The sequence below is a fragment of the Mustela nigripes genome, chromosome X, assembly GCF_022355385.1.
Source record: "Mustela nigripes isolate SB6536 chromosome X, MUSNIG.SB6536, whole genome shotgun sequence".
Lineage (NCBI taxonomy): Eukaryota > Metazoa > Chordata > Mammalia > Carnivora > Mustelidae > Mustela > Mustela nigripes.
The window spans coordinates 57,358,071-57,382,158 of record NC_081575.1 but is presented as its reverse complement, the minus strand read 5'-3'; the positions used below and the strand labels follow the sequence as shown (position 1 = coordinate 57,382,158).

The window sequence follows — 24,088 nt, the reverse complement described above, 5'->3', positions numbered from 1 at the left end:
GGTGGGGGGGGGTGGGATTATGGACATTGGGGAGGGTATGTGCTTTGGTGAGTGCTGTGAAGTGTGTAAACCTGGTGATTCACAGACCTGTACCCCTGGGGATAAAAATATATGTTTATAAAAAATAAAAAAATTAAAAAAAATTAAAAAATTAAAAATAAATCAGAGACTATAATAAGAGCTGAAGAGGGATACTATATAATAATTAAAGGTTTGATACAAGAAGAAGTTCTAACAATTCTAAATATTTATGCCCCTAACTTAGAAGCAGCCAATTATATAAACCAATTAACAAAATTTAAAAAAAACATTGATAATAATACAATAATAGTAGGGGACTTTAACACTCCACTCACCATAACACAGATCATCTAAGCAGAAGACCAATAAGGAAAAAAGGCTTTAAATAACACACTGGACCAGATGGACGTCACAGATATATTTGGAGCATTTTGTCCTAAAGTAACAGAATACACATTCTTCTCAAATGCACATGGGACATTCTCCAGAACAGATTACATATTTGGTCACAAATCAGTACTCAACCAGTACCTTTAAAAGTCTGGGATTATTCCCTACATATTTTCAGACCACAATGCTTTAAAACTTGAACTCGATCACAAGATAAAATTTGGAAGGAACACAAATACATGGAAGTTAAAAGCAACACCAAAACAATGAATAAGTCAACAAGGAAACTAAAGAAAATTTTAAAAAATTCATGGAAGCAAACAAAAATGAAAACACAAGAGTTCAGGACCTTTGGGAGGCAGCAAAGGTGGTCCTAAGAGGGAAGTATAGAGAAATACAGGCCTTTCTCAAGAAACAAGAAAGGTTTCAAATACACAAGCTACTACCATATTTAAGGAGTTGGAAAAATACACCAAACCAAGCCAGAGGAAATAAACAATAAAGATTAGAGTAAAAATCAATGAGATTTGATTGATCATTTGATTCAACAGTGAGAACTGTAGAACAGATCAATGAAACTAGGAGCTGGTTATTTGAAAGAATTAGTAAGACCGCTAACCCCCTTGTCAGACTTAACAAAAAGAAATTTTGCATTTATTTATTCACATTCACAAATCAATCAACATGACACATTACATTAATAAAAGAAAGGACAAGAGTTATGTGATACTCTCAGTTGATTCAGAAATAGCATTTGATGAAATACAGCATCCTTTCTTGATTAAAACTCTCCACAGTGTAGGGATAGAAGGAAAATACCTCAATATCATAAAAGTCATCATCCATAGTGGCAAAGAAGTCAAAATTTCACTATTCCCAGATGACATGATACTCTATGTGGAACACTCAGAAGTCAACATAAAAATTGCTATATCTCACATGGGAAGTCATAAAAGTGGTAGGACATAAAATCAATGCAAGGAATTAATTGCATTGTTACACAATAACAATGAGACAAAAAATAGAAATCAATGAATTGATCCTATTTACAATTGTACCAAACACCATATGATACTTGGGAATAAATCTAACCAAAGAAGTAAAGAATCCATATTCTGAAAAATACGGAATACTTGTGAAAGAAATTGAGGAAAACACAAAGAAATGTAAAAACATTCCATGCTCATGGATAGGAAGAACAAATATTTTTAAAATGTCTATGCTACCTAGAGCAATCTACACATTCAGTTCAAACCCTATCAAAATACCATCTACAAGCTAGGTGATAGGCATTAAAAACGGCACACAATGTGATGAGCACTGGGTGTTATATGCAACTGATGAATTATTGAACACTATATCTGAAAGTAATGATGTACTATATGCTGGCTAATTGAATTTAAATTTAAGAAATCTACATTTTTCACAGAGCTGGAACAAATAATGCTACAATTTGTATGAAACAGGAAAACACCCCGAACAGCCAAAGGAATGTTGAAAAAGAAAACCAAAGCTGGTGGCATCACAATGTCAGACATCAAGCTATATTACAAAGCTCCAGTCATCAAGAGAGTATTGTACTGGAACAAAAACAGACACATAGATCAATGGAACAGAATAGAGAACACAGAAATGGTCCCTCAACTCTATAATTAACTAATCTTTTTTTTTTTGAAGATTTTATTTATTTATTTATTTGACAGAGAGAGAGAGAGATCACAAGTAGGCAGAGAGGCAAGAAAAGAGAGAGGAGGAAGCAGGCTCCCTTGCAGAGCAGAGAGCCCGATGCAGGGCTTGATCCCAGGACCCTGAGATCGTGACCTGAGCTGAAGGCAGAAACTTAACCCACTGAGCCACCCAGGTGCCCCCTATAGTTAACTGATCTTTGACAAAACAGGAAAGAATATCCAATGGAAAAAAGACATTCTCTTCAACAAATGGTGCTGGGAAAACTGGATAGCCACACATTGAAGAATGAGACTGGCCCATTATCTTATACCATACAGAAAAATAAACTCAAAATGCATAAAAGACCTAAATGTGAGACAGGAATCTATCATGATCCTAGAGGAGAACACAGGCAGCAATCTCTTTGACCTTGGCCACAACAACTTCTTGCTAGACACATCTCCAAAGGCTAGGGAAACAAGCAAAAATGAATTGTTGGGTCTTCATCAAGATAAAAAGCTTTTGCACAGTGAAGGAAACAGTTGACTAAATCAAAAGACAAACTACAGAATGGGAGAAGATACTTGAAATATCTCCTCAAATAACAGGCAAGTATCTGAGATGTAAAAGAACTTACAAACTCAACACCCAGAAAAACAAATAATCCTGTCAAGAAATGGACAACTGACATGAACAGACATTTCTCCAGAGAAGACATACAAATGGCCAACAGACACATGAAAACAATGCTCCACATTACATGGCTTCAGGGAACTATAAATCAAAACCACAATGGGATACCACCTCACACTGGGTAGCATGGCTAAAATTAACAAGTCTGTCATTACAGACATTAGCGAGGATGTAAGAGAAAGGGGAATCCTATTACACTGCTATTGGAAAGGAAGCTAGTACAGCCACTCTGGAAACAGCATGAAGAATCCTCAAATAATTAAAAATTGCACTACTAGGTATTTACTGAAAGGATACAAACTAGAGGGTATTATGCTAAGCAAAAAAATCAGAGAAAGACAATTTTCATACAATTACACTCATATGTGGAATTTATAGAGCAAAACAGAGGATCACAGTGGAAAGGAGGGAAAATTAAATAATATTAAATTAGAGAGGGAGAAAAAGCCTGAGGACTCAATTATAGGAAACAAACTGAGGTTTTCTGGAGGGCGTGTGAGTAGGGGGAAGGGGTAACTGGGTGGTTGACATTAAGGAGGGCATGTGAATATAATGAGCACTGGATATTACATTCAACTGATGAATTACTGAACTCTAGCTTTGAAACTAATGATATATTACATATTAATTAATTGAATTTGAACACAATAAAATAAAAAATACAAGAACAGAAACAGAACAAAAAACAAAAACAAAAAAGGAAATGAAGGAGATATTACAACTGTTAACACAGAAATATGGAACATTATAAAAGGCTGCTATGAATAATTATAAGCCAAGAGATTAGACTACCTAGAAGAAATGGTAAACTTCTGGAATCCTTTCATAATCTAAGCCTAGATCAAGAAGAAAGAAAAAATCGGAACAAACCAATTTGTAAAAATAAAACTTTCATTTATATATTAAAAAAAATTATTCTCAGGAGAAGGGAGTTGAGGGAAATTGGAAGGAGAGGTGAACCATGAGAGACTATGGACTCTGAAAAACAACCTGAGGGTTATGAAGGGGCGGGGGATGGAAGGTTGGGGGAATCAGGTGGTGGGTATTAAAGAGGGCACGGATTGCATGGAACACTGGGTGTGGTACGAAAACAATGAATACTGTTACGCTGAAAAAAATAAATTAATTAAAAAAAATTCTCAACAAACAAAGCCAGATACCTTGACAGGTGATGTTCTACAAAACATTTAAAGAGAGATAATACCTATCCTAGAACTATTTCCAAAATATTGAAGTGTAGGCAAAGTTTCCAAAGTCATTTCATGCTGTCAGCATTATCCTGGTAACAAAATCATACAAAGACACTAAGAAACCAAAAGGAAGCAAAAGAAAAACAGATATCCCTGATAAACATAGATACAAAAATTCTCAACAAAATATTGGTAAACAAATTAAAAAATTCATTAAAATTAGTATATCTCATGATGGAGTGGGATTTATTACAGGGATATAACAAAGATTCCACTTCCACAAATCAAACAACATGATACCTCATATTAACTGTGTAAAAGATAAAAATTATATGATCACGTCACTAGATGCACAAAAAGCATGACAAAATTCAACATCCATTTAGGTGAAACATCTCAAAAATGTCGGTGTATAGGGAGCATACCTCAACATAGTAAGTCCACAGCTAACATCATACTTAACAATGAAAAGCTTTCTAAGATCAAGAATAAGATAAGAATGTCCACTATCTCCACTTTTATTCCACACAGGTATTAGAAATCCAAGCAGAGCAATCAGGCAAGAAAAAGAAATAAAAAGGCATCTAAATTGGGAAGAAGTAAAACTGTCACTATTTGCAGACACCATCATTTTGTATATAGAAAACACAGACAGCTCCATTAAAAAAAAAACTGTTAGAACTAATCAACAAAGTCAGTAACCTTGCAAGGAACAAAATCAACATGGATTTGCATTTTTATAAACTAATAATGAACTATCAGAAACAGAAATTAAGAAAAGTATCCATTTACATTATATATGAAACTAACGAATCACTGAACACTACATCAAAAATGAAAGATGTATTATATGTTGCCTAATTGAACATAATAAAAAAATTAGAATTAAAAAAGAATAAAATATCTAGCTATAAACTTAACCAAAGAAGTGAAAAATCTATACAAACCATAAAATGCTGATGAAAATAACTGTAAAAGACATAAATACATGGAAAAATATTCCAAACTTACGGACTGGAAGAATTAATATTGTTAAAATGTCCATATTATCAAAAAATGTACAAATTCAATGCAATCCCTACCAAAATTCCAGTGGCATTATTCAAAAAATATAGAACGGACAATTCTAAAATCTGTTTGGAATCATAAAAGACCCCAAATAGCCAAACCAGTCTTGAAAAAGAAAAAAATAAAAGTTGTAGTCATCAAGCCCCTTGATTTGAAACTATATTACAAAGCTATACTAATCAAAACAGTATGATATTGGCATAAACACAGACATATACCTCAACAGAACAGAACTAAAGGCCCAGAAATTAACCCACACATATACAGTCAATTATTTTATGACAAAGGACATAAGTAAACACAAGGGGTGAAATAGTCTCTTTAATAAATGGAATTGGAAAAAAAAGTGGAATTGGGTAAACTGGACAGCCACATGAAAAGAATGGAACTATACAATTATCCTTTACCATACACAAAAATTAACTCAAAATGGATCAAAGAGTTAAATATAGGACCTGAAACCATAAAACTCCTGGAAGAAAACTTAGGAAGTAAATTACTTGACAGTCTTGATTTTTTAACTGATCTGAAAGCAAAGGTAACAAAAATAAAAATAAACAAGTGGGACCACATCAAACTAAAAAGAAAAGAAAAACATCCATGGAATGAAAAGGCAATGTACTAAATGGAAGAAAACATTTTCAAGTCACATATCTGATAAGGTATTCCTATCCAAAATATATAAAGAAATCCTGCAACTCATCACCAAAAACAATCGAACAATTCAATTAAAAAAAAAAAGAGCAGAGGATCTGAGTAGACATATTTTCAAAGGAGATATCACTAATCATCAGGGAAATAAAAATCAAACCCACGGTGAGTTATCACTTCACATCTATTAGAAAGCCTATCATCAAAAAGACAAGAAATAGTAAGTCTTGAGGAGGATGTGGAGAAAATGGAACACAAGCACTACTGGTAGTACAGTAAATTGGTAGAGCTAGTATGCAAACCAGTATACGAAGTTTCCTAAAAAAATTAAAATTAGAAGTATCATATGATTTAGCAATTCTAGGACTAGATATTTATGCAAGGGAAACAGAAACACTAACCTGTTATGTTCACTGCAGCATTATTTACAATGGCCATATATGTAAATCATGTGACCACTGATGTATGAATGGATTAAGAAGATACAGCATACAAATACACACACACACACACACACAGTGGAATATTATTTAGCCGTATAAAAGAAGGAAATCTTGTCTTTTGTAACAAAATGGTTGGCCCCTGAATGTGTTATGCTAAGTGAAATAAGTCATAGACAAATACCATATTATCTCACTTATATATGTAATCTAAAAAATGAAACAAACAAATAAAAGTCATGGATATGGAGAACATAGTGGTGGCTGCCTAGGGGAGGATGGTTGATGGGTGGGGGAAATGCAGGGGTTAGTAGGTACAAACTTCAGTTGTGATACATGAATAGGTCATGGGTATGTGGCATGCAGCATCGTGACTAGTCAATAGTACTGCAGTGTATATTTACAGATGCCACAAGAATAGATGTTAAAATTTCTCATCACAAGAAAAAAAAATCTTGTAACTTTTTGTGGTGACAGGTAGTAATTAGATTTACTGTGGTGATCAATTTTCAGTGTATAGAAGTATCAAATCATTTTATTATACACCTAAAACTAACATAAAGTTGTACATCGATTATATATCAATTAAAAATAATGCAGAAAAAGAGGAACAAAGTAAAGAAGAGATGGGACAAAAAAAAACCAACCCACACAAACAGCAAAATTGGAGATTTAAACCCAGCCATATCAATATTAAATGTAACAGGTCTAATACCCAAATTAAAAGGCACAGATTTTCAGATTGGATAAAAAGCAAGGACAATTATGTTGTCCTTAAGTACCGCCTCAAGTATTGCACATTAAATATGAAGACAGAAACAGGTTAAATGAAAACATGAAAAACAATATATCAGGGTAAACCAATAAAAAAGCTTGGATGATTGTATTAATATCAAAGAAGATTTCAAAGCAAAGAACATTAGCAGTGTTAAAATAAGTCATCTTGTAATAAAAACAGGTTAATTTATCAAGGATAAATGAAAATCTTAATACTTTGCACACTTAACAGAACTTTGAATTACATGAAGCAAAAATTAAAATAAATTCAAGAAAAAATAGATAAATCCATAATTATAATCAAAGGTTTAAATTTCTATATCTCAAAAGTTTACAGAATATGTAGGCAAAAACTTAGGAAGAATGTAGTTGACTTAATATTACTGTCAGCCAACAATCTAATTGGCATTTATAGAACCTTCCACCATGCAAAATCAAAATACATATTCCTCTCAAGCACACATGGAATATTTACTAAGGTACATTATATTCTGGATCATAAAATAATTATAAGTGAATTTAAGGGAATTCAAGTAATATAAACTATGGTTTATGAAATTAAATTAAATTCAATGAAATTAAATTAGAAATCAATAAGAGAAAGTTATCTGGAAATTAGAGTATGCAGACCTGAGGGAAAATTAAAACATATATCAAAATTTATGGGATAATGCTAAAACAGTATTTAGAAGGATAGTTATAACACTATACATCCATGTTAGGAAAGATGAAAGGTCTCAAATCAATAATTTCAGCTTCCATTTTAAAAACCAGAAAAGTTAGTGAAACATAAAGTAAGCAGAAAAAATGAAGTAATACAAATGAAAGTGGATAACAATGAAATAAAAATGGAAACAACAATAGAAAAAAAATCAATAAAACCAAGAGTCAGTTGGTTTTGAGAAAAAATAAGAGAAATTAATAAACCTCAAGCAAAGCTAAGCAAGATAAAAAAGAGAAAAGATACAAAATACCAACATCAGGAATGATACAAATATCAATAATGTTTCTACTGCTATAAAAAGGATAATTAAGGGACTATTATGAACAATTTCATGTCAATGAATTTGATAAATTTGTTAATACATTAAATTCCTTAAAAGACACAAGATAACAAAGTTCACTCAAAAAAGAAAGATAAACTACATACCTACAAGTCTCTTAAATAAATTGAAATTGTAGTCAAAACACCTCACTATTAAAAAACTTCAGGCCCAGATAGCTTCACTGGTGAATTCTCAATGAATTCTTCTAGAAAACTCAACAGGAGAAAACACTCATTCTATAAAACCAGAATTGTTCTGGCATTAAAACTAGACATAAAATATATAAGAAATCTAAAGTCAAATATCCCTCATAAAAATAAATATAAAAATCTGAAAAAAATTTAGGAAATATCTTCCACCAATATGTAAAAAAGATAATACCCTATGTCTACTTGGGGGATTCATCCATAATCAAGACTGCTTCAACATTTGACAATAAATCAATGTAATTCACCTGTGAAAAGATTAAAGAAGAAAAAACATAATATCTCAATAATTACACTAAAAGAATATTACAAACCTAATGTACATACCTGATAAAAATGAAATAAACTAGCAACCGAAGAGAACTTGCACAACCTGATAAAGAACATGTAAAAAGACCTATACTGAACTTTGTAATTTATGCTAAAATGATGTTATTCCCCCCTGTGATTAGAAATAACTAAAAGAAATAAGGCAAGAAGGTCTGGAGACTGGAGAGTCAAACCACTGCAACAAGGACAAATAAAAGAAAAAAATTATTTTCATAAAGAAAAAAAAGCAAAAATTCCTTGTTAGTAGGTTATAAATAGAAAATTCTATGGAATCTACTAAAAACACTATTAGGTGTAATAAATAAGTTAAATTGTGGGAGACAAATACAATATGAAAAAAAAACCAACTGTATTTTCATCCAACTTGAAAATGAACTTAAAGAAAGCAATTCCATTTACAATGTCATTTTATAAAAGGAAATACTTAGAGATAAATCTGATAAAAAATGTGCAAGACCTATACAGACCAGACATTGCTGAGAGAGATTAAAGGAGACTCAAAAACTGGAGAAAAAAGTCACATTCAAGGATTGATGACTCAGTGTTGTGAAAATGGCAATTATCTGCAAATTAACCTATAGATTCAATGCAATGCCAATGAAAATACCAGCAAGCTTTTTTATAGAAAGTGAAACGCTGATTTTAAAATTGATATGGAAATACAAAGGACCCAGAAGAGGCAAAACAACTTTGAAAAAGAAGAGCAAAGCTCAAGGATTTGCACTAACTTACTTTAAGACATATTATAAGGGTACGGTAATTAAGAAATCAAGTAGCAGTGAAATAGAGATAAACAAATAGATCAATGAACAAAACAGAATGTCCAGAAATAGACCTTCACATCCATGGTCAATTGGTAAGCAACAAAAATGCAAGGTGATTCAATGAAGAAAGCATAGACTTAATCACCATGTTAGCACACTGGGATATGTATATGGAAAAGAAGAAAGAAAGACAGAAAGAAAGAAAAGGACTTCAACACATACCTGTCACCATACACTAAAATAAACTCAAAATGGATTATAAACTTAAATGCAAAATTTTAAAAATGTCTAAAAAAAACATAGAAAATCTATGTGACCTGAGATTAGGCAAATATTCTTTATATAGGACAACAAATTCATAAAAGAAAAAAAAATAATTTGGAATTCATCAAAATCAAGAACTGCTTTTGAAAGGCAGTATTAAAGAGAACAAAAAGACAAACCACAGACCAGAAGAAAACATTTGCAAGCAACATATATGAGAAAGGACTTACCATCCAAAATGTATACTTTCAAAACTCAGAAAGCATACAACTTAATACAAAATGAGCCAAAGATTTAAACAAATATTTTTATCAAAGACAGATGCTGAATAAGTGCATGAGAAGATGCTCAACATCATTAGTCATTCGGATTATGCAATTCAAAACCACAATAGGTGCAGCTACACAATTATGCCCCAAATCATAACAAGACTACTGACCATATTAAGGGTTGGCAAGGATGTAGAGCAACTAAAACTCTCACACGTGGCTGCTGGGAATGTAAAAATTACAATCCTACCTTAGAAAACAATAAAATAAGTTTAAAAACATACACATACGAAATAGCCCAGTCATTATACTCCTAGGTATCTAATCATCAAAAATGAAAACATAACCATGAAAATGAAAACATATGTCCATACAATCATTCGTGCATGAGTTTTTGTAGCAGCTCTATTAGTAATACCCAAAGACTACAAACAACCCAAATACCCATCAGTAAGTTAATGCATAAACAAATGGCACTGTATCCATACAGTGGAATACTGTTCAGCAATAAAAGTGAATTAACCACTGATTCATACAACACCATGGCTAAATCTCAAAATAATTATTCTGAGTTAAATAAGCTATACAGAAAATGGATACTATATGATTCCATTTATATAAAGTCCTAGAAAATATAAATTCAATAATCACAGAAAGCAGATTCAGTAGGGGCAGGGCAGAAGGGAGGCATTACAAAGGTGCACAGGAAATGGCTGGGGGTGATGGATAATCTTACTATCTTGATTGTGATGACAGTTTCACAGGTATATCCAAATGTCAAATTTTATCAAAGTATGTACTCTAAAATGTGCAATCCACTGTATGTCAATTAATACCTTCATAAAGCTGTTTTAGAATACATTGAACACTGCTCCCAGAAGAATTCTGGTAGCTTGAGTAGCCAAAATCCTAGGTTTGCCCCATCTACTTGATCCAGTTATTTACTCTGATCTTGTGCCTAAAGGTATAATGAGTAACACACTCAGATAGTCTAAATGATAGGCAGACAGAAAATGCCATTAACTGCCACATCAACAAAAGAGTATGCAGTGAAACTAACAATAATTATTTAAAATTTCTATAGAAAAAATTAATTGGTAGAACACAAATGATTTTTCTTAGGTTTTTTTTCAATAAAAATATGGTAAAAATTTACAAACAGATACCCACCTCTTTGGATAATCTTGTGAAGACATCTCCTCCCCTGAGAAAATCCAGTATTAAATACAGCTTCCCTTCAGTCTGAAAGGCTAATTACAAATTAGGATGTAGTAACAGAACATTAACAGAATCTTAAAGGCTTAACAACCTTAGTATAATTTTTAATTAATATATATGTTTAGAGTTTTATCAATAAATATTATAAAGGAATTAACCATTTATTCATATGGTCCAATGTTATTGGATAATATTATCTCAAATTTGAATTTGGTATTGAAATAGCTGTAAATCCCTTCCTAGAACATAATCAACTTTCCATGTGGTTCCTCAGAAACTTCTACCACCACCATCGTCCTGATTTATGGAGCATCATGCTCTACTGCTAACTGCCAGAACTCCACCTCCCTACCTACTGAAAATCTACTAATTCTTTCAAGTTCAAGAAAAATGCCACCTCCTCCATCAAGCTTTCCTCTATTAAAGGATTTCTCTCTTTTCACATTTCATAACATCCTTACCCTCTTCTCTGTAAGAATTACTTGCTACTACTTTTGAGATTTCATTTTTTTAAATTTATGTCTCTCTTATGGCACTCACTCCATTTTGATTTGCACAATTAATTTGTTTACATGTCTGTGTTTCAATAGATTAGAAGTTTTTTTGAGTCAGAGACTGTTTCACCTCTAGAGCCTATTGCATTCAATGGAGTATTTTGCACACAATTGGTATTTTCTGATGAATGTAATGCCATCCTGGTGATTCAAGGAAGTGGGACATTAGATACTACTACTTTCCATTTTGGGTAACAAGGAGTGAAAGAATAATGGGTAGACATTTTTTTAAGATTTTTTATACAAATAATTTAGTACATATTTCAGTGCATTATTTTTCAAAATTTCCTAAGAATAAAGTCAATAGCTGCTACTTTTTTAAATACTGAAAACTTAACATGACATCATAGAATAGATCAGTGATTTAATCATGTGTATACCTTTGAATTCTCCAGGAAGGCCACACTTCACAATCTCATGCATGTATTAAATTATCAATGGAACCATGATTCAAACTCTGAGCTGTCTGACTCCAAACGCATGCTCTTTCCATTACATTTACTGCTTCTTATTGGTATTCCTCTTCCCCCAAATATAAGAAAGAATAAATCAAATGGACTAATATAACCACATGGTCCTCTTCAAAAGCTAGGAAATAAATTAATATGCTCATTATGAACATGTAATAGGAACATATCCAAACATCAGATCATTAAAGGTACAGACTAGCAGAGTCAAGAAATACTACCAGACAAGTAACCAGAAGATACTATCTTAATACCTTAGACAAATTAACCAATAGGTACAGAAAACACAATTCAAAATTGGATACTGATTCTTATTCTTATTTCAGATAAATATATTTTATATAATTGAGTATATTAAATCATTCTGAAGTATTTATTCTCTGTTATATTATTGTTTGAAAGGAAATCTTAATTCTCTAATTCTATAAATTTTTAAAAAATTACATACCATAGTGTAATTTGACAATAAATGGATGATTTACTTCCACCAGTATATCCCTTTCCATCTTTGTCCGAACTCTGTCTCGGACTAAAAATCATAGAAGGGTAGAATATATTACTCTTCTATATAATATTTCAGTAGAGATCTCATCAATAATTCACCCCACAAAAATGTGAAAATATAACATTGTGTTTAAATATGCAATCTATATATTCCAAGACAGTAATTACCATATTCTCAGAAAGCCAACAAATTGTTTAGATCTAGATGGATTGAAGTGACATAAACATATATTTGGCTAATATGTGTTTATTATGTATTGGTCTCCAATTGTTCAAATGAGTTTACTGATTAAAACTGAGCACAGTGTTATTTCTATGACAGCCTAGAAGATGGTGTATGTAAGTGTACCCAGGTGCTTGTGTTTTTTCAATATTCAAAATCAACACAGATGGAACAGAAAAAAATAAGAATCTTAAAATAAAAGTATATAGCTTATTAAAATAAGTTCACTTTATGTTAAATAAAATGTGTGACGTTTTATACAACTAAATTTTTGCCGGGGTACAGTCTCACTAAATTAGAGCATATGCAAATATCAAACATAGAAATATCACTTGCAGGCTAGAAAATTGTAACACTTACTAATGTTTAAAGGAAACTAAGTCTACTCAACTTATACAAGCAATACAAAGCACATTTCTTAAAACAAGCTTTATCAAATTCTATTTTAATAAGTTTTGTAATTTTCTACCTTTTAAAGAAGCCTTTTTTAACACCTTCATTGCATAGAGCTGCCCAGCATCAGGACCGGTCTTCTTCCGAACAAGAAAAACCTAACAGAGAAATTTTTTTTTAAAGTAAAATTCATATTTGAAGACATTCTTGCCATACACATTAGCACACACATATATGTAAGTCCATGCATTTTCTCTAATTTTATAAATATATACCTTTCTTTTATAAATTACACTCTTGGTTAATGTTTGCTCATTTTCATTCATTTACTAAATCACACTACCATACATACTACTGTAGGAAAGAAAATTTTTAAAGTAGATGACATGATCCTGACTTTAAGAAGTTTGTGTTGTATGAGATAAGCAACATAATGAAAGGCAATTTGATCTAAGAGAACTACTTTGAAGACCCAAGCATCTTTTTGTTACCTTTAAAGACCAAAGAAATATAATGACTGTTAATTTTATACCTTCATTTCTACTTCCTTACTGGTCCATTTTAGAAGTTACCGGTATTTTATGTTCTAATAAGAAATCAGAGGCAATTAGGTCTGTCTGCCAGGTTGAAGAATCAAGATGGCAAATTATCACAATAAACAAATTAAACTCTTTAAGATTATTGAGCAAACTTGAGTAATATTACCTCATATATTCAAACTAAGATTATGGCTCATTAAAAACAGTTTTTAAAAAGCCTCAGTCATGAAAATAAATATAAATGGATTAAAATTTTATAGGAGATTTTTATTAGTAAAGGGGTTTCATTCTTTTTTTTTTTTTAAAGATTTTATTTATTCGACAGACAGAGATCACAAGTAGGCAGAGAGACCCACAGAGAGAGAGGAAGGGAAGTAGCTCCCCACTGAGCAGAGAGCTTGATATGGGGCTTGATCCCAGGACCCTGAGATCATGACCAGAGCTGAAGGCAGAGGCTTTAACCCATTGAGCCACCCAGGTGCCCCGGGATGTTTCATTCTTAAAAGTTAGTAAAAGTTGGGCGCCTGGGTGGCTCAGTGGGTTAAGCCGCTGCCTTCGGCTCAGGTCATGATCTCAGGGTCCTGGGATCAAGTCCCGCATCGGGCACTCTGCTCAGCAGGGAGCCTGCTTCCCTCTCTCTCTCTGCCTGCCTCTCTGCCTACTTGTGATTTCTCTCTGTCAAATAAATAAATAAAATCTTTAAAAAAAAAAAAAAAAAAAAAAAAGTTAGTAAAAGTTGCTCACTACTTTGAAATAAAAGATATAGAAATTAAACAACAAAAAAAAAATAATACAACAGATCAATGAAACCAGGAGCTTCTTCTTTGAAAAAAATTATTAAAATTGATAAACCTCTAGCCAGACTTATAAAAAAGAGAAGAAAAAGAGCCCAAATTAAAAAAAAAAAAATCACAAATGATAGAGGAGAAATAACAACCACTACCACAGAAATATAAACAATTGTAACAGATTATTATGGTAAACTATGCAAACAAATTAGACAATCTGGAAGAAAGGGATAAATTCCTAGAACAACAACAAAAAAAAACTGAATCAAGAAGAAATAGAAAATTTGAACAGATCGATTACCAACAATGAAATTGAATCAGTAATCAAAAAAATCCCAGCAACCCAAAGTCCAGGACCAGATGGCTTCATAGGCGAATTCTAATAAATATTTAAAGACAAGTTAATATATATGCCTCTCAAACTATTCCAAAAAATAGAAAAGGAAGGAAAACTTCTAAATTCATTCTATGAGGCCCACATTACCCTGATACCAAAACCAGATAAAGACATCACTAAAAATCCATACAGGCCAATATCGCAGATAAACACAGATGTAAAAATTCGCACTAAAATACTAGTAAAACGAATCCACAACAGGTTAAAAAAATCAGGAGTACCTGTCTTGCTCAGTTGGTAGAACATGTGACTCTTGATTTTAGGGTGGTAAATTTATGCCCCACATTGGGTGCAGAGATTACTTAACAATGATTAATTTTAAAAAAAGGTTAAAAACAACATGATCATTTCAAGAGATGCGAAAAAAGCATTTGATGAAGTACAATATCCATTCATGATAAAACCCCCAACAAAGTAGGATTAGAAGGAACATACCTCAAAACCATAAAGGTCATATATGAAAAATCAACAGTTAATATTATCCTTAATGGGGAAAAATCTGAGAACTTTCCTCTACCGCCAGGAACAAGACAGAGTTGTCCACTCTCACCACTGTTATTTAATTTAGTATTGGAAGTCCTGGCCACAACAATCAGACAACACAAAGAAATAAAAAGGCATCCAAATCAGCAAAAAAATCAAACTTTCACTACTTGCAGATGACTTGATACTCTATATAGAAAATCTAAAAGCTCCACCAAAAAACTACTAGATAAACAAGTTCAGTAGAGTCATAGGATACAAAATCAACATATGGAAAACTGTTGCATATCTCCACACCAATAATGATGAAGCAGAAAGAGAAATCAAGGAATCAATCCCCTTTACAATTGCACAAAAACCATAAGATACCTAGGAATAAACTTAACAAAAGAGGTAAAGATCTCTACTCTAAAAAGTATGAAACACTGATGAAAAAATTGAAGAGGACACAATAAAAGGGAAAAGCATTTCATGCTCATGGATTGTAAGAAGAAATATTTTTTAAATGTTCTGTATTACCCAAAGCAATCTACACATCTAATGCGATCTTTATCGAATATCACCAACATTTTTCACAAAGTTAGAACAAATAGTCCTAAAATTTGTATGGAACTACAAAAGACCCTGAATAGGCAAAGCAATCTTGAAAAAGGAAAGCAAAGCTAGAGGCATCACAAATCCAGACTTTCTCAAGTTACATTACAAAGCTGTAGTGATCAAGACTGTATGGTACTGGGACAAAAACAGACACATAGATCAACAGAACAAAACAGAAAATCCAGAAATGAACCAACAACTCTATGACCAATAAATCTTCCATGAATCAGGAAGGAATATCCAATGGAAAAAAGACAGTGTCTTCAAAAAATGGTATTAGGAAAATTGGAGAGTAGCATGCAAAAGAATGAAACTGGGCCCTTATCTTACACCATACAAAAAATAAATTCAAAACGGATGAAAGACCTAAATATGAGACAGGAAACCATCAAAATCCTAGAGAAGGGCAATAACCTCTTTGAAAGTCATAGCAACTTCTTACTAGATATGACTCCTGAGGCAAGGGAAACAAAAGCAAAAATAAACTGTTGAGACTTCATCAAAACAAAAAGCTTCTGCATAGTGAAGGGAAAAAATCAACAAAACTAAAAGGTAACATATGACATGGAGAAGACATTTGCAAGGGATTGTATCCAAAGTATATAACAAACTTAAAAAAAAAAAAAAACACCTAAGAAAGAAATAATCCAGTGGAGAAATGGGCAGAAAACATGGATAAACATTTTTCCAAAGAACACATCCAGAAGGCCAACAGACATATGAAAAAATGTTCAACATCACTCATCATCAGGGAAATACAAATCAAAACTATGATGAGATCCCGCCTCACACATAAGAATGGCTAAAATTAACAACACAGGAAACAACAGATGTTGGCAAGGATTTGGAGAAAGGGGAACCCTCTGTTGGTGGGAATGCAAACTGGTACACCCATTCTGAAATAAGAGTATGGAGGTTCACCAAAAACTTAAAAATAGAACCACCAGTAAAAATTAAAAATAGAATGATCCAGCAATTGCAGTAATAGGCATTTACCTAAAGGATACAAAAGTACTGATTTGAATTGATACATGCACCCCAATATTTATAGCAGCACTATCAACAACAGCCAAATTATGGAAAGATCCCAAATGTCCATCAACTGAAGAATGGATAAAGAAGAGGTAGTATATACATACAAGGGATTATTACTCAGCCATAAAACCAAATGAAATCTGGCCATTTCGAATGATGTGGCTAAAGCTAGAAAGTATTATGCTAAGCAAAATAAATCAGAGAAATAAAAATACCATATGACTTCACTCATAAGTAGAATTTAAGAAACAAAACAAATAGACATAGAAGGAATAAAAAAAAGAAAAACCAAGAAACAGACTCTAAAGTAACAGAAAAAAGCACTGATTATGAGAGGCGAGGTGGGCAGGGGAATGGGTTAAAAGGTGATGGGGATTAAGAATGGCATTTGTTGTGTGGAGCACAGGATTTTGTATGTAAGTCTGAATCAGTAAATTCTACACCAGAAACTGATATCACACTGTATGTTAACTGACAGGAATTTAAATAAAAAACTTGAGGTAAAAGGACCCAAAAGCAACAAAAACAGAATGACCAACTGAATTTCCACTTAAAGAGTACTTAGAACAAGTCCCCTCATGACCTCAGCTCTGTGGATTGTGGCCATGTTTATTCTCACACCAAAATAAGTTTAAGGTTATTCTCTGGAGAGGTCTCTGAACTACAGGATGCCCTCACCCTAACCTTAACCGTGTCCCTATACATAACTCAACACTTACCAATAACTACTAAATTCTACCTCTAATCTGATACTAAACCTAAACGTAAACTCTGGAGAGGTTCCTGAACTGCAGGATAGGAGGGACATAGCCTCATCCTAACCCTAACACTAGCTCTAAACCTAACTCTAGCCCAAATCCTATCCCTAACTCCTAACTGGTAACCACTAACTCCCAACCCTAACTCTAATCCTAAATGGATCACTTGGCGAGGTCTCTGAACTGCAGGATGAGAGGCACATCTCCTCACCCTAACCCTAACACTAATCCTAGCCCTTACACTAGTCCTAAACTGAACCCTAATCATTGATCTGAGGAAATATAAGATTTGGTACATACATACAATAGGATATTACTCAGTCATAAAAAAATGAAACATTGCCATTTGCAAAGACATGGATCAAGGCAGAGAGTGTTATTCTAAGTGAAGACCTAATCCTAACCCAAACACTAACCCTAACCCCTAACCCTAAATGTACCCTAACATTAACCCTAAACTTATCTCTCTGGAGAGGTCTTTGAACTGCAGGGTAATAAGCACATAACTTCACCCTGGCCCTAAACCTAACCCTTACCCTGGCCCTAAACCAAACCCTAATCCTAGATGCAAAAAAAAAAAAAAAAAAAAATTGGTACACACACACGTAAGCACACATATATATACACAATGGAATATTATGTGTGTGTGTATATATATATATATATATATATATATATACACACATATGTGTGTGTGTGTTTATAGGTTAGTTTCAATACAGAATTTGACACCTTATCAATTAACTGTCCATATTCTGTTATATAATAGTCTATTGGTCTACCTTACACCTTGAATGGATTTTGTACTACCTAATTTGATATCATGTGTTAGTCATCTCAAAAACACTGCCTCACTGAGTTATGCAAATCTTCCAAATGCTGAACAGTAGTGATCTCATCAGAAAAGTTTTTTGAGTACTAAGATGTCAAATTCAGTGTCAAAAATTTTCCAAAGCTAGTTTTTTGCTTTTCCCCTAAGGTCAGGAACACAGCAGGGCTGTCCACTATCACCACTGCTATTCAACATAGTATTAGAAGTCCTAGCAACAACAATCAGACAACAACAAAAAAAAAAAAAAATAAAAGGTATTCAAATAAAAGGTATTTATTTGAATAAAAGGTATTCAAATAAAAGGTATTCACTCTCTCTCCTCATAGATGACACAATACTTTATATGGAAAACCCAAAAGATTCCTCCCCCAAATTAATAGAACTCATAGAGCAATTCAGTAACATGGCAGGATGCAAAATCAATGAACTGAAATCAGTTGATTTCTTATACACTAAAAATGAAAATATAGAAAGGGAAATTAGAGAATCGACTCCATTTACTATAGCACCAAGAACCATAAGATACCTGGGAATAAACCTAACCAAAGATCAAGGACATTTTGAAGTAAAACTTGCATTTTTTTAAAACTGCACAGTAGTGAATACAATGACTACTGACATAATTTGTAGTCACTGCTTTGGTTGTGCCAAGGCGCCAGAAGTTTAACAAATAGTATCTTAGTACTACTATAAAATATTTTTGACCTTAATGACCCCCTGAAGTGTCTTATGGATGCTCAGGAGTAGATAGACCACACATTGAGAACTACTGTTCTGAAACATAGCCCTTGGTAGGCTTGAATAGAATGAAATATATAGTGGGCAAAAAGAAGAATCAATAAAGAAAAAAAAAAAATGGTCCAGACGTTCCGGAAGACACTTGCTTGCACAAAGCAGTCACTTTTTCCCTAGCTCTTCTAACACTCACTACTAGCATCCTAATATGGCATCTAACGGAAATCATTATTTCTAGTCTAGAGAAAGAACTGTTTATTTGTCTATCACCTGATTTGTTCTTTTCAGATCTTAGATGGACTGAATTAGCATAAGACAATGTCCTCTCACTCTGCTCTCTTCTCATGATCAACTAGAAAAAGTCGCATGGCTTCAAACTACTGTATCAAAAAACATACCTATCCTGATCAGAGATTTCTTTTCAGTCACACTAATCCAGTTCTTGGAAAGAGTTTAGAAAAGAAATGAGTGAGTGAGTTATTCCAATATACCTCTTTTGGTCATATGGAATTTTATATTTTCCACTAAGAAGCACTCAGTAATATTTGTACATGTGAACTTAAAGATCACGCAGCTTTAACATTGATTGAAGAGAAAAAAACTGTAAAAAATTTTAAGATGTAAACATATTTTTAAAACAATCTCTTGAAAATTACTCAAGAGGGCAAGGGTTTAATATTTTTAAAAATTCATTTTTAGGGGCAGCTGGGTGGCTCAAGAAGTTGAGCATCTGACTCCTGATTTCAGCTCAGGTCATGATCTCATGGGTGGTGAACTCAGTAGAAAGTCTGAAATTCTCTCCCTCTGCCCTTCCCCCAACTTCCATGCCTGTGAATGTGCTCTCTCTCAAATAAATAAATATTTTAAAAAATTCACATTTAAGTCTCATACTGTATTATCACATCAGTAATTATATATATATATATATATATAATCCTGAATGTTAAAAGGTATGTTTGTATAAATATTACTTGAATGAGAAATACAAGAAAAGTTAGTCTGACAATTTCAGGTGTGTTTTCATTTCTCTTATTTGATTGTGTTTTAAAATAATTAATGTAAGCTGTTCAGGGGCACCTGGGTGGCTCAGTTGTTAAGCGTCTGCCTTTGGCTCAGGTCATGATCCCAGGGTGCTGGGATCGAACCCCTTATCAGGCTCACTGCTTGGTACTGGGAACCATGCTTCTCCCTCTCCCACTCTCCCTGCTTGTGTTCCCTCTCTCACTAGGTTTCTCTCTGTCAAATAAAGAAATAATATAATTATGGACATTGGGGAGGGTTATGTGCTATAGTGAGTGCTGTGAAGTGTGTGAACCTGGCGATTCACAGACCTGCACCCCTGGGGCTAATAATACATTATATGTTTATAAAAAATAAAAATATTAATAAAAAAGAAATAATATATTTTAAAAAGTAAGCTGTTTGGCATACTACATTTCAATTCATACATTAATGATCATTAATAGCATTATACTCAGTGTGTTCAGAATTTTACATGCTTATTTCATGATGATAATGCAAACTTCTTTAAAATACAATTTAAAAATATTCTAGTAGTATTTTTCCACCATTAAATATGCTATAAAGATATGTAATTGCAAGGCTTTATATAGGCCAAAATTCCATTTATTATATTTTAACAATGGAACTTTTGCAGACAACTAAATAAGGCTGGAGCCCAAAGTGTCTTGGAATTTCTCCTACACTTCTCTGATTTGCAGCCTTAGCCAAATTCCTGCATACGTTCAGCATATAACAAGACACATCCATCCAATGCCCATGCAAATGATGTAATACTGACAAACAGGTAGGTTCACATCCTAGGGGAAAATAAAATGAGCCACCTCCTTAATATTTCTTTGGTTGATGAACTGCATGAAGATCATCAATTTGTATTTAAGTATTACAAATTTTAAAAAGGCTTCTGTGATATCCCTGTTAAACTGAAGTTCCTGCACAAAGCTGAGTATTTCCTGAATTTAAGGACTACATTGACAACTTGTTCACATGTTGCTATATTTAATGTGAAGATGTTACTAAAGACATTACATTATGTTACATTGTATTCTCTTTATGAAACCCCAGGAGAAAAAAAATTGCTGGTCTGTTAGATCTGTTTACAACTTTGAAGATACTGTAATAATCATGTAATTAAAAGTATCAACTTCGGGGCGCCTGGGTGGCTCAGTGGGTTAAAGCCTCTGCCTTCAGCTCAGATCACGATCCCGGGGTCCTGGGATCGAGCCCCGCATCAGGCTCTCTGCTCAGTGGGAAACCTGCTTCCTCTTCTCTCTCTGCCTGCCTCTCTGCCTACTTGTGATCTCTCTCCATCAAATAAATAAATAAAATCTTAAAAAAAGAAAAGTATCAACTTCCTTATAATAGCGTCCAGAAATTTTAAGTCTTCATTTTAGTCCTACTTCTAGAAGACTTACAGGCTTTTATGTCATGCACTTGTAAATGACAAGATTATATCACTGGCTTCATCTAATCTTTCCTGCTGGAATCATCTTCTCCACTTATTTTCAATCTTATTTTATTTGGTATTCATCTATCGAAAACTTAAATCTTTTCTGGAGAAAGCTGGATATAAATAGATATACATATGAATATGCACATCAAATAAAAAAAAACAATTACTTTCAATGGCTTGAAATATTTGCCTGGTGAAATTTTAAAGTTGATATTTAAGCATTTACACATTTGGGATATAAAAGAACCTCATCTCTGCTCCTCTAAAACTAACATCATAAAAATACAATGTAAAATAATTAAGAGAATATTGTACTTTTAGAAATTAACAAAATATATAGGTATGACAAATGTACATGTCTACTCTACAAGTCAGTTCTATAAACAGACCCCACACACACAATGTGTTAAAAGCTCCTTCTAGTTTTACTCTCCCCAGTACAAGTATTCAGGTCTTACCTCCTAGTCTTCAAATATCTTCCAAATCAATTTACTATCAAACCATAATCTACCCTCATTTGTCTTTTTTGTGTCCTGAAAACATTTCTATTTCATATGTTACATTCTGTACCACATAGATATCACACTACCTTAAGACAATTAATGTCAATTTTATATTCACTAATACTGCTTTAACAAATGCGGTGCACATACTGGGTGTTCAATGAACATCTTTCTTTTAAAATGATTCAGATCATAATAATCACTGTTCAGTTGCCCTGTTTTTCCCCTTTGACACTAAATCTCAGCCACCCTCAAATGAACAGTTTCCCCTTATCTCTCTCCCCTCAAGTTGTTGTTTTTGTTTTCTTAAGGGCTGTTCACGATTGTGTGTGTGCAGCAACTTTCATGTCTTAGATGCTAGCTGTACAAAGTCAGCAACTTTCATGTCTTAGATGCTAGCTGTACAAAGTCAAGAGCTAGACCTACACACCTCTGAGAATCATATGCCAGCCAGTAAGCACTTAATAAACAGTTTTAATAATGATTTCAGGGTTAATCTTTCTCAATTTTGCTCTCTCCCTTGAAATTTAAGCTCCTTGAAGGCAGGAGCTTCACGTCATCCATATGTCACCCAGTACCTGCCCCTGCTGTAATGTATATACACACTGATTTAAGCGAGGATAGGTGAATGCACGCACTCATATGTGAGTCGGTACATACATTCTGACTTTTGTGATAGAGCTAAGGAACAGAGACAAAATCACTAGGAAAAAGCGAGCTGTGATCATGCCAGCATATGAACAGAGAAACAAGGAGGATTTTTTTTTTTTAAATCAAACTATGCTGACCTAGGCAGCTAATAAATAGCATGCTGTACTTTGTCTGGAAGAAATGAGTAAGCCCACAGTGCTGGCAAACGCTGGTTATAACAGACAAGTATAAAGACATGTGACTAAAGCACAACAGAAATAAAAGGAGTAAAGTTAGAGAGTTACCTCTGTGTGTATCCTTGACAAATTCAGAAATGGCATATTTTCCAAATTTCTGTCTGAGTACATTTTTTGGTTAAATGTTAAGAAGAGAAAAAAAATGTGGAATAAACCATTTATTACCTTTCCAAAGGATCCCTGGCCAAGAACCTTGAGCAACTCAAACTGCGCAGGATCTGCCTTCTCATAACCTTCCTTAACATGATGAGTGATAGGGATTTCTTTAACAACTCCTTCATCCTGTAAAAAGAAATCCACATAACACTCAAATCCAGTTGCAACATCTAATGATTAGCCATATTTAGAACCAAAATCATACCAGAAATTAACTGACCATCCAACCCTTTCACCTTAACACAGTTTTATGGGCTACTGGTAAATTCACTTCCCTATTTTCTAACACATAGAGATATACCATCACCCCTATTATATAAGTGCATATAAATAGAAGCACATAAAATCTCTGCTTCAGGTTTCCTGTCCAACTAGGTAGTGACAGAAGACAAACATCAACAACAGTTGTACCCTACCTGGAGGGGTGCTTGATTGGCCCAGTCACTTGGGCATGGAGTTCTTTTTTTTTGTTTTTGTTTTTTTATTTTTTTTTATTTTATTTATTTATTTTTTTTTAAAGATTTTATTTATTTATTTGACAGAAATTACAAGTACACTGAGAGGCAGGCAGAGAGAGAGAGAGAGAAGGAAGCAGGCTCCCTGCTGAGCAGAGAGCCCGATGTGGGACTCGATCCCAGGACCCTGAGATCATGACCTGAGCGGAAGGCAGCGGCTTAACCCACTGAGCCACCCAGGCGCCCCATGTTTTTTTATTTTTTTTTAAAGATTTTATTTATTTATTTGACAGAGAGAAATCACAAGTAGGCAG

General features: G+C 33.3%; 1 protein-coding gene across 2 annotated transcripts in view; it reads right to left on the bottom strand.

Annotated features, from left to right (window-relative positions):
• Nucleotides 1-24,088, bottom strand: part of RPS6KA6 (ribosomal protein S6 kinase A6) — a 136,460-nt gene that overhangs the window by 95,364 nt on the left and 17,008 nt on the right. For both annotated transcript variants that reach the window (XM_059385145.1, XM_059385146.1), the window contains exons 2-5: nucleotides 23,329-23,445; nucleotides 13,213-13,294; nucleotides 12,465-12,545; nucleotides 10,948-11,027 (exon numbers count right to left, since the gene is read on the bottom strand). In XM_059385145.1, coding sequence (XP_059241128.1) covers nucleotides 10,948-11,027; nucleotides 12,465-12,545; nucleotides 13,213-13,294; nucleotides 23,329-23,445 — 360 coding nt within the window. The remainder of the gene's footprint in view (nucleotides 1-10,947; nucleotides 11,028-12,464; nucleotides 12,546-13,212; nucleotides 13,295-23,328; nucleotides 23,446-24,088) is intronic.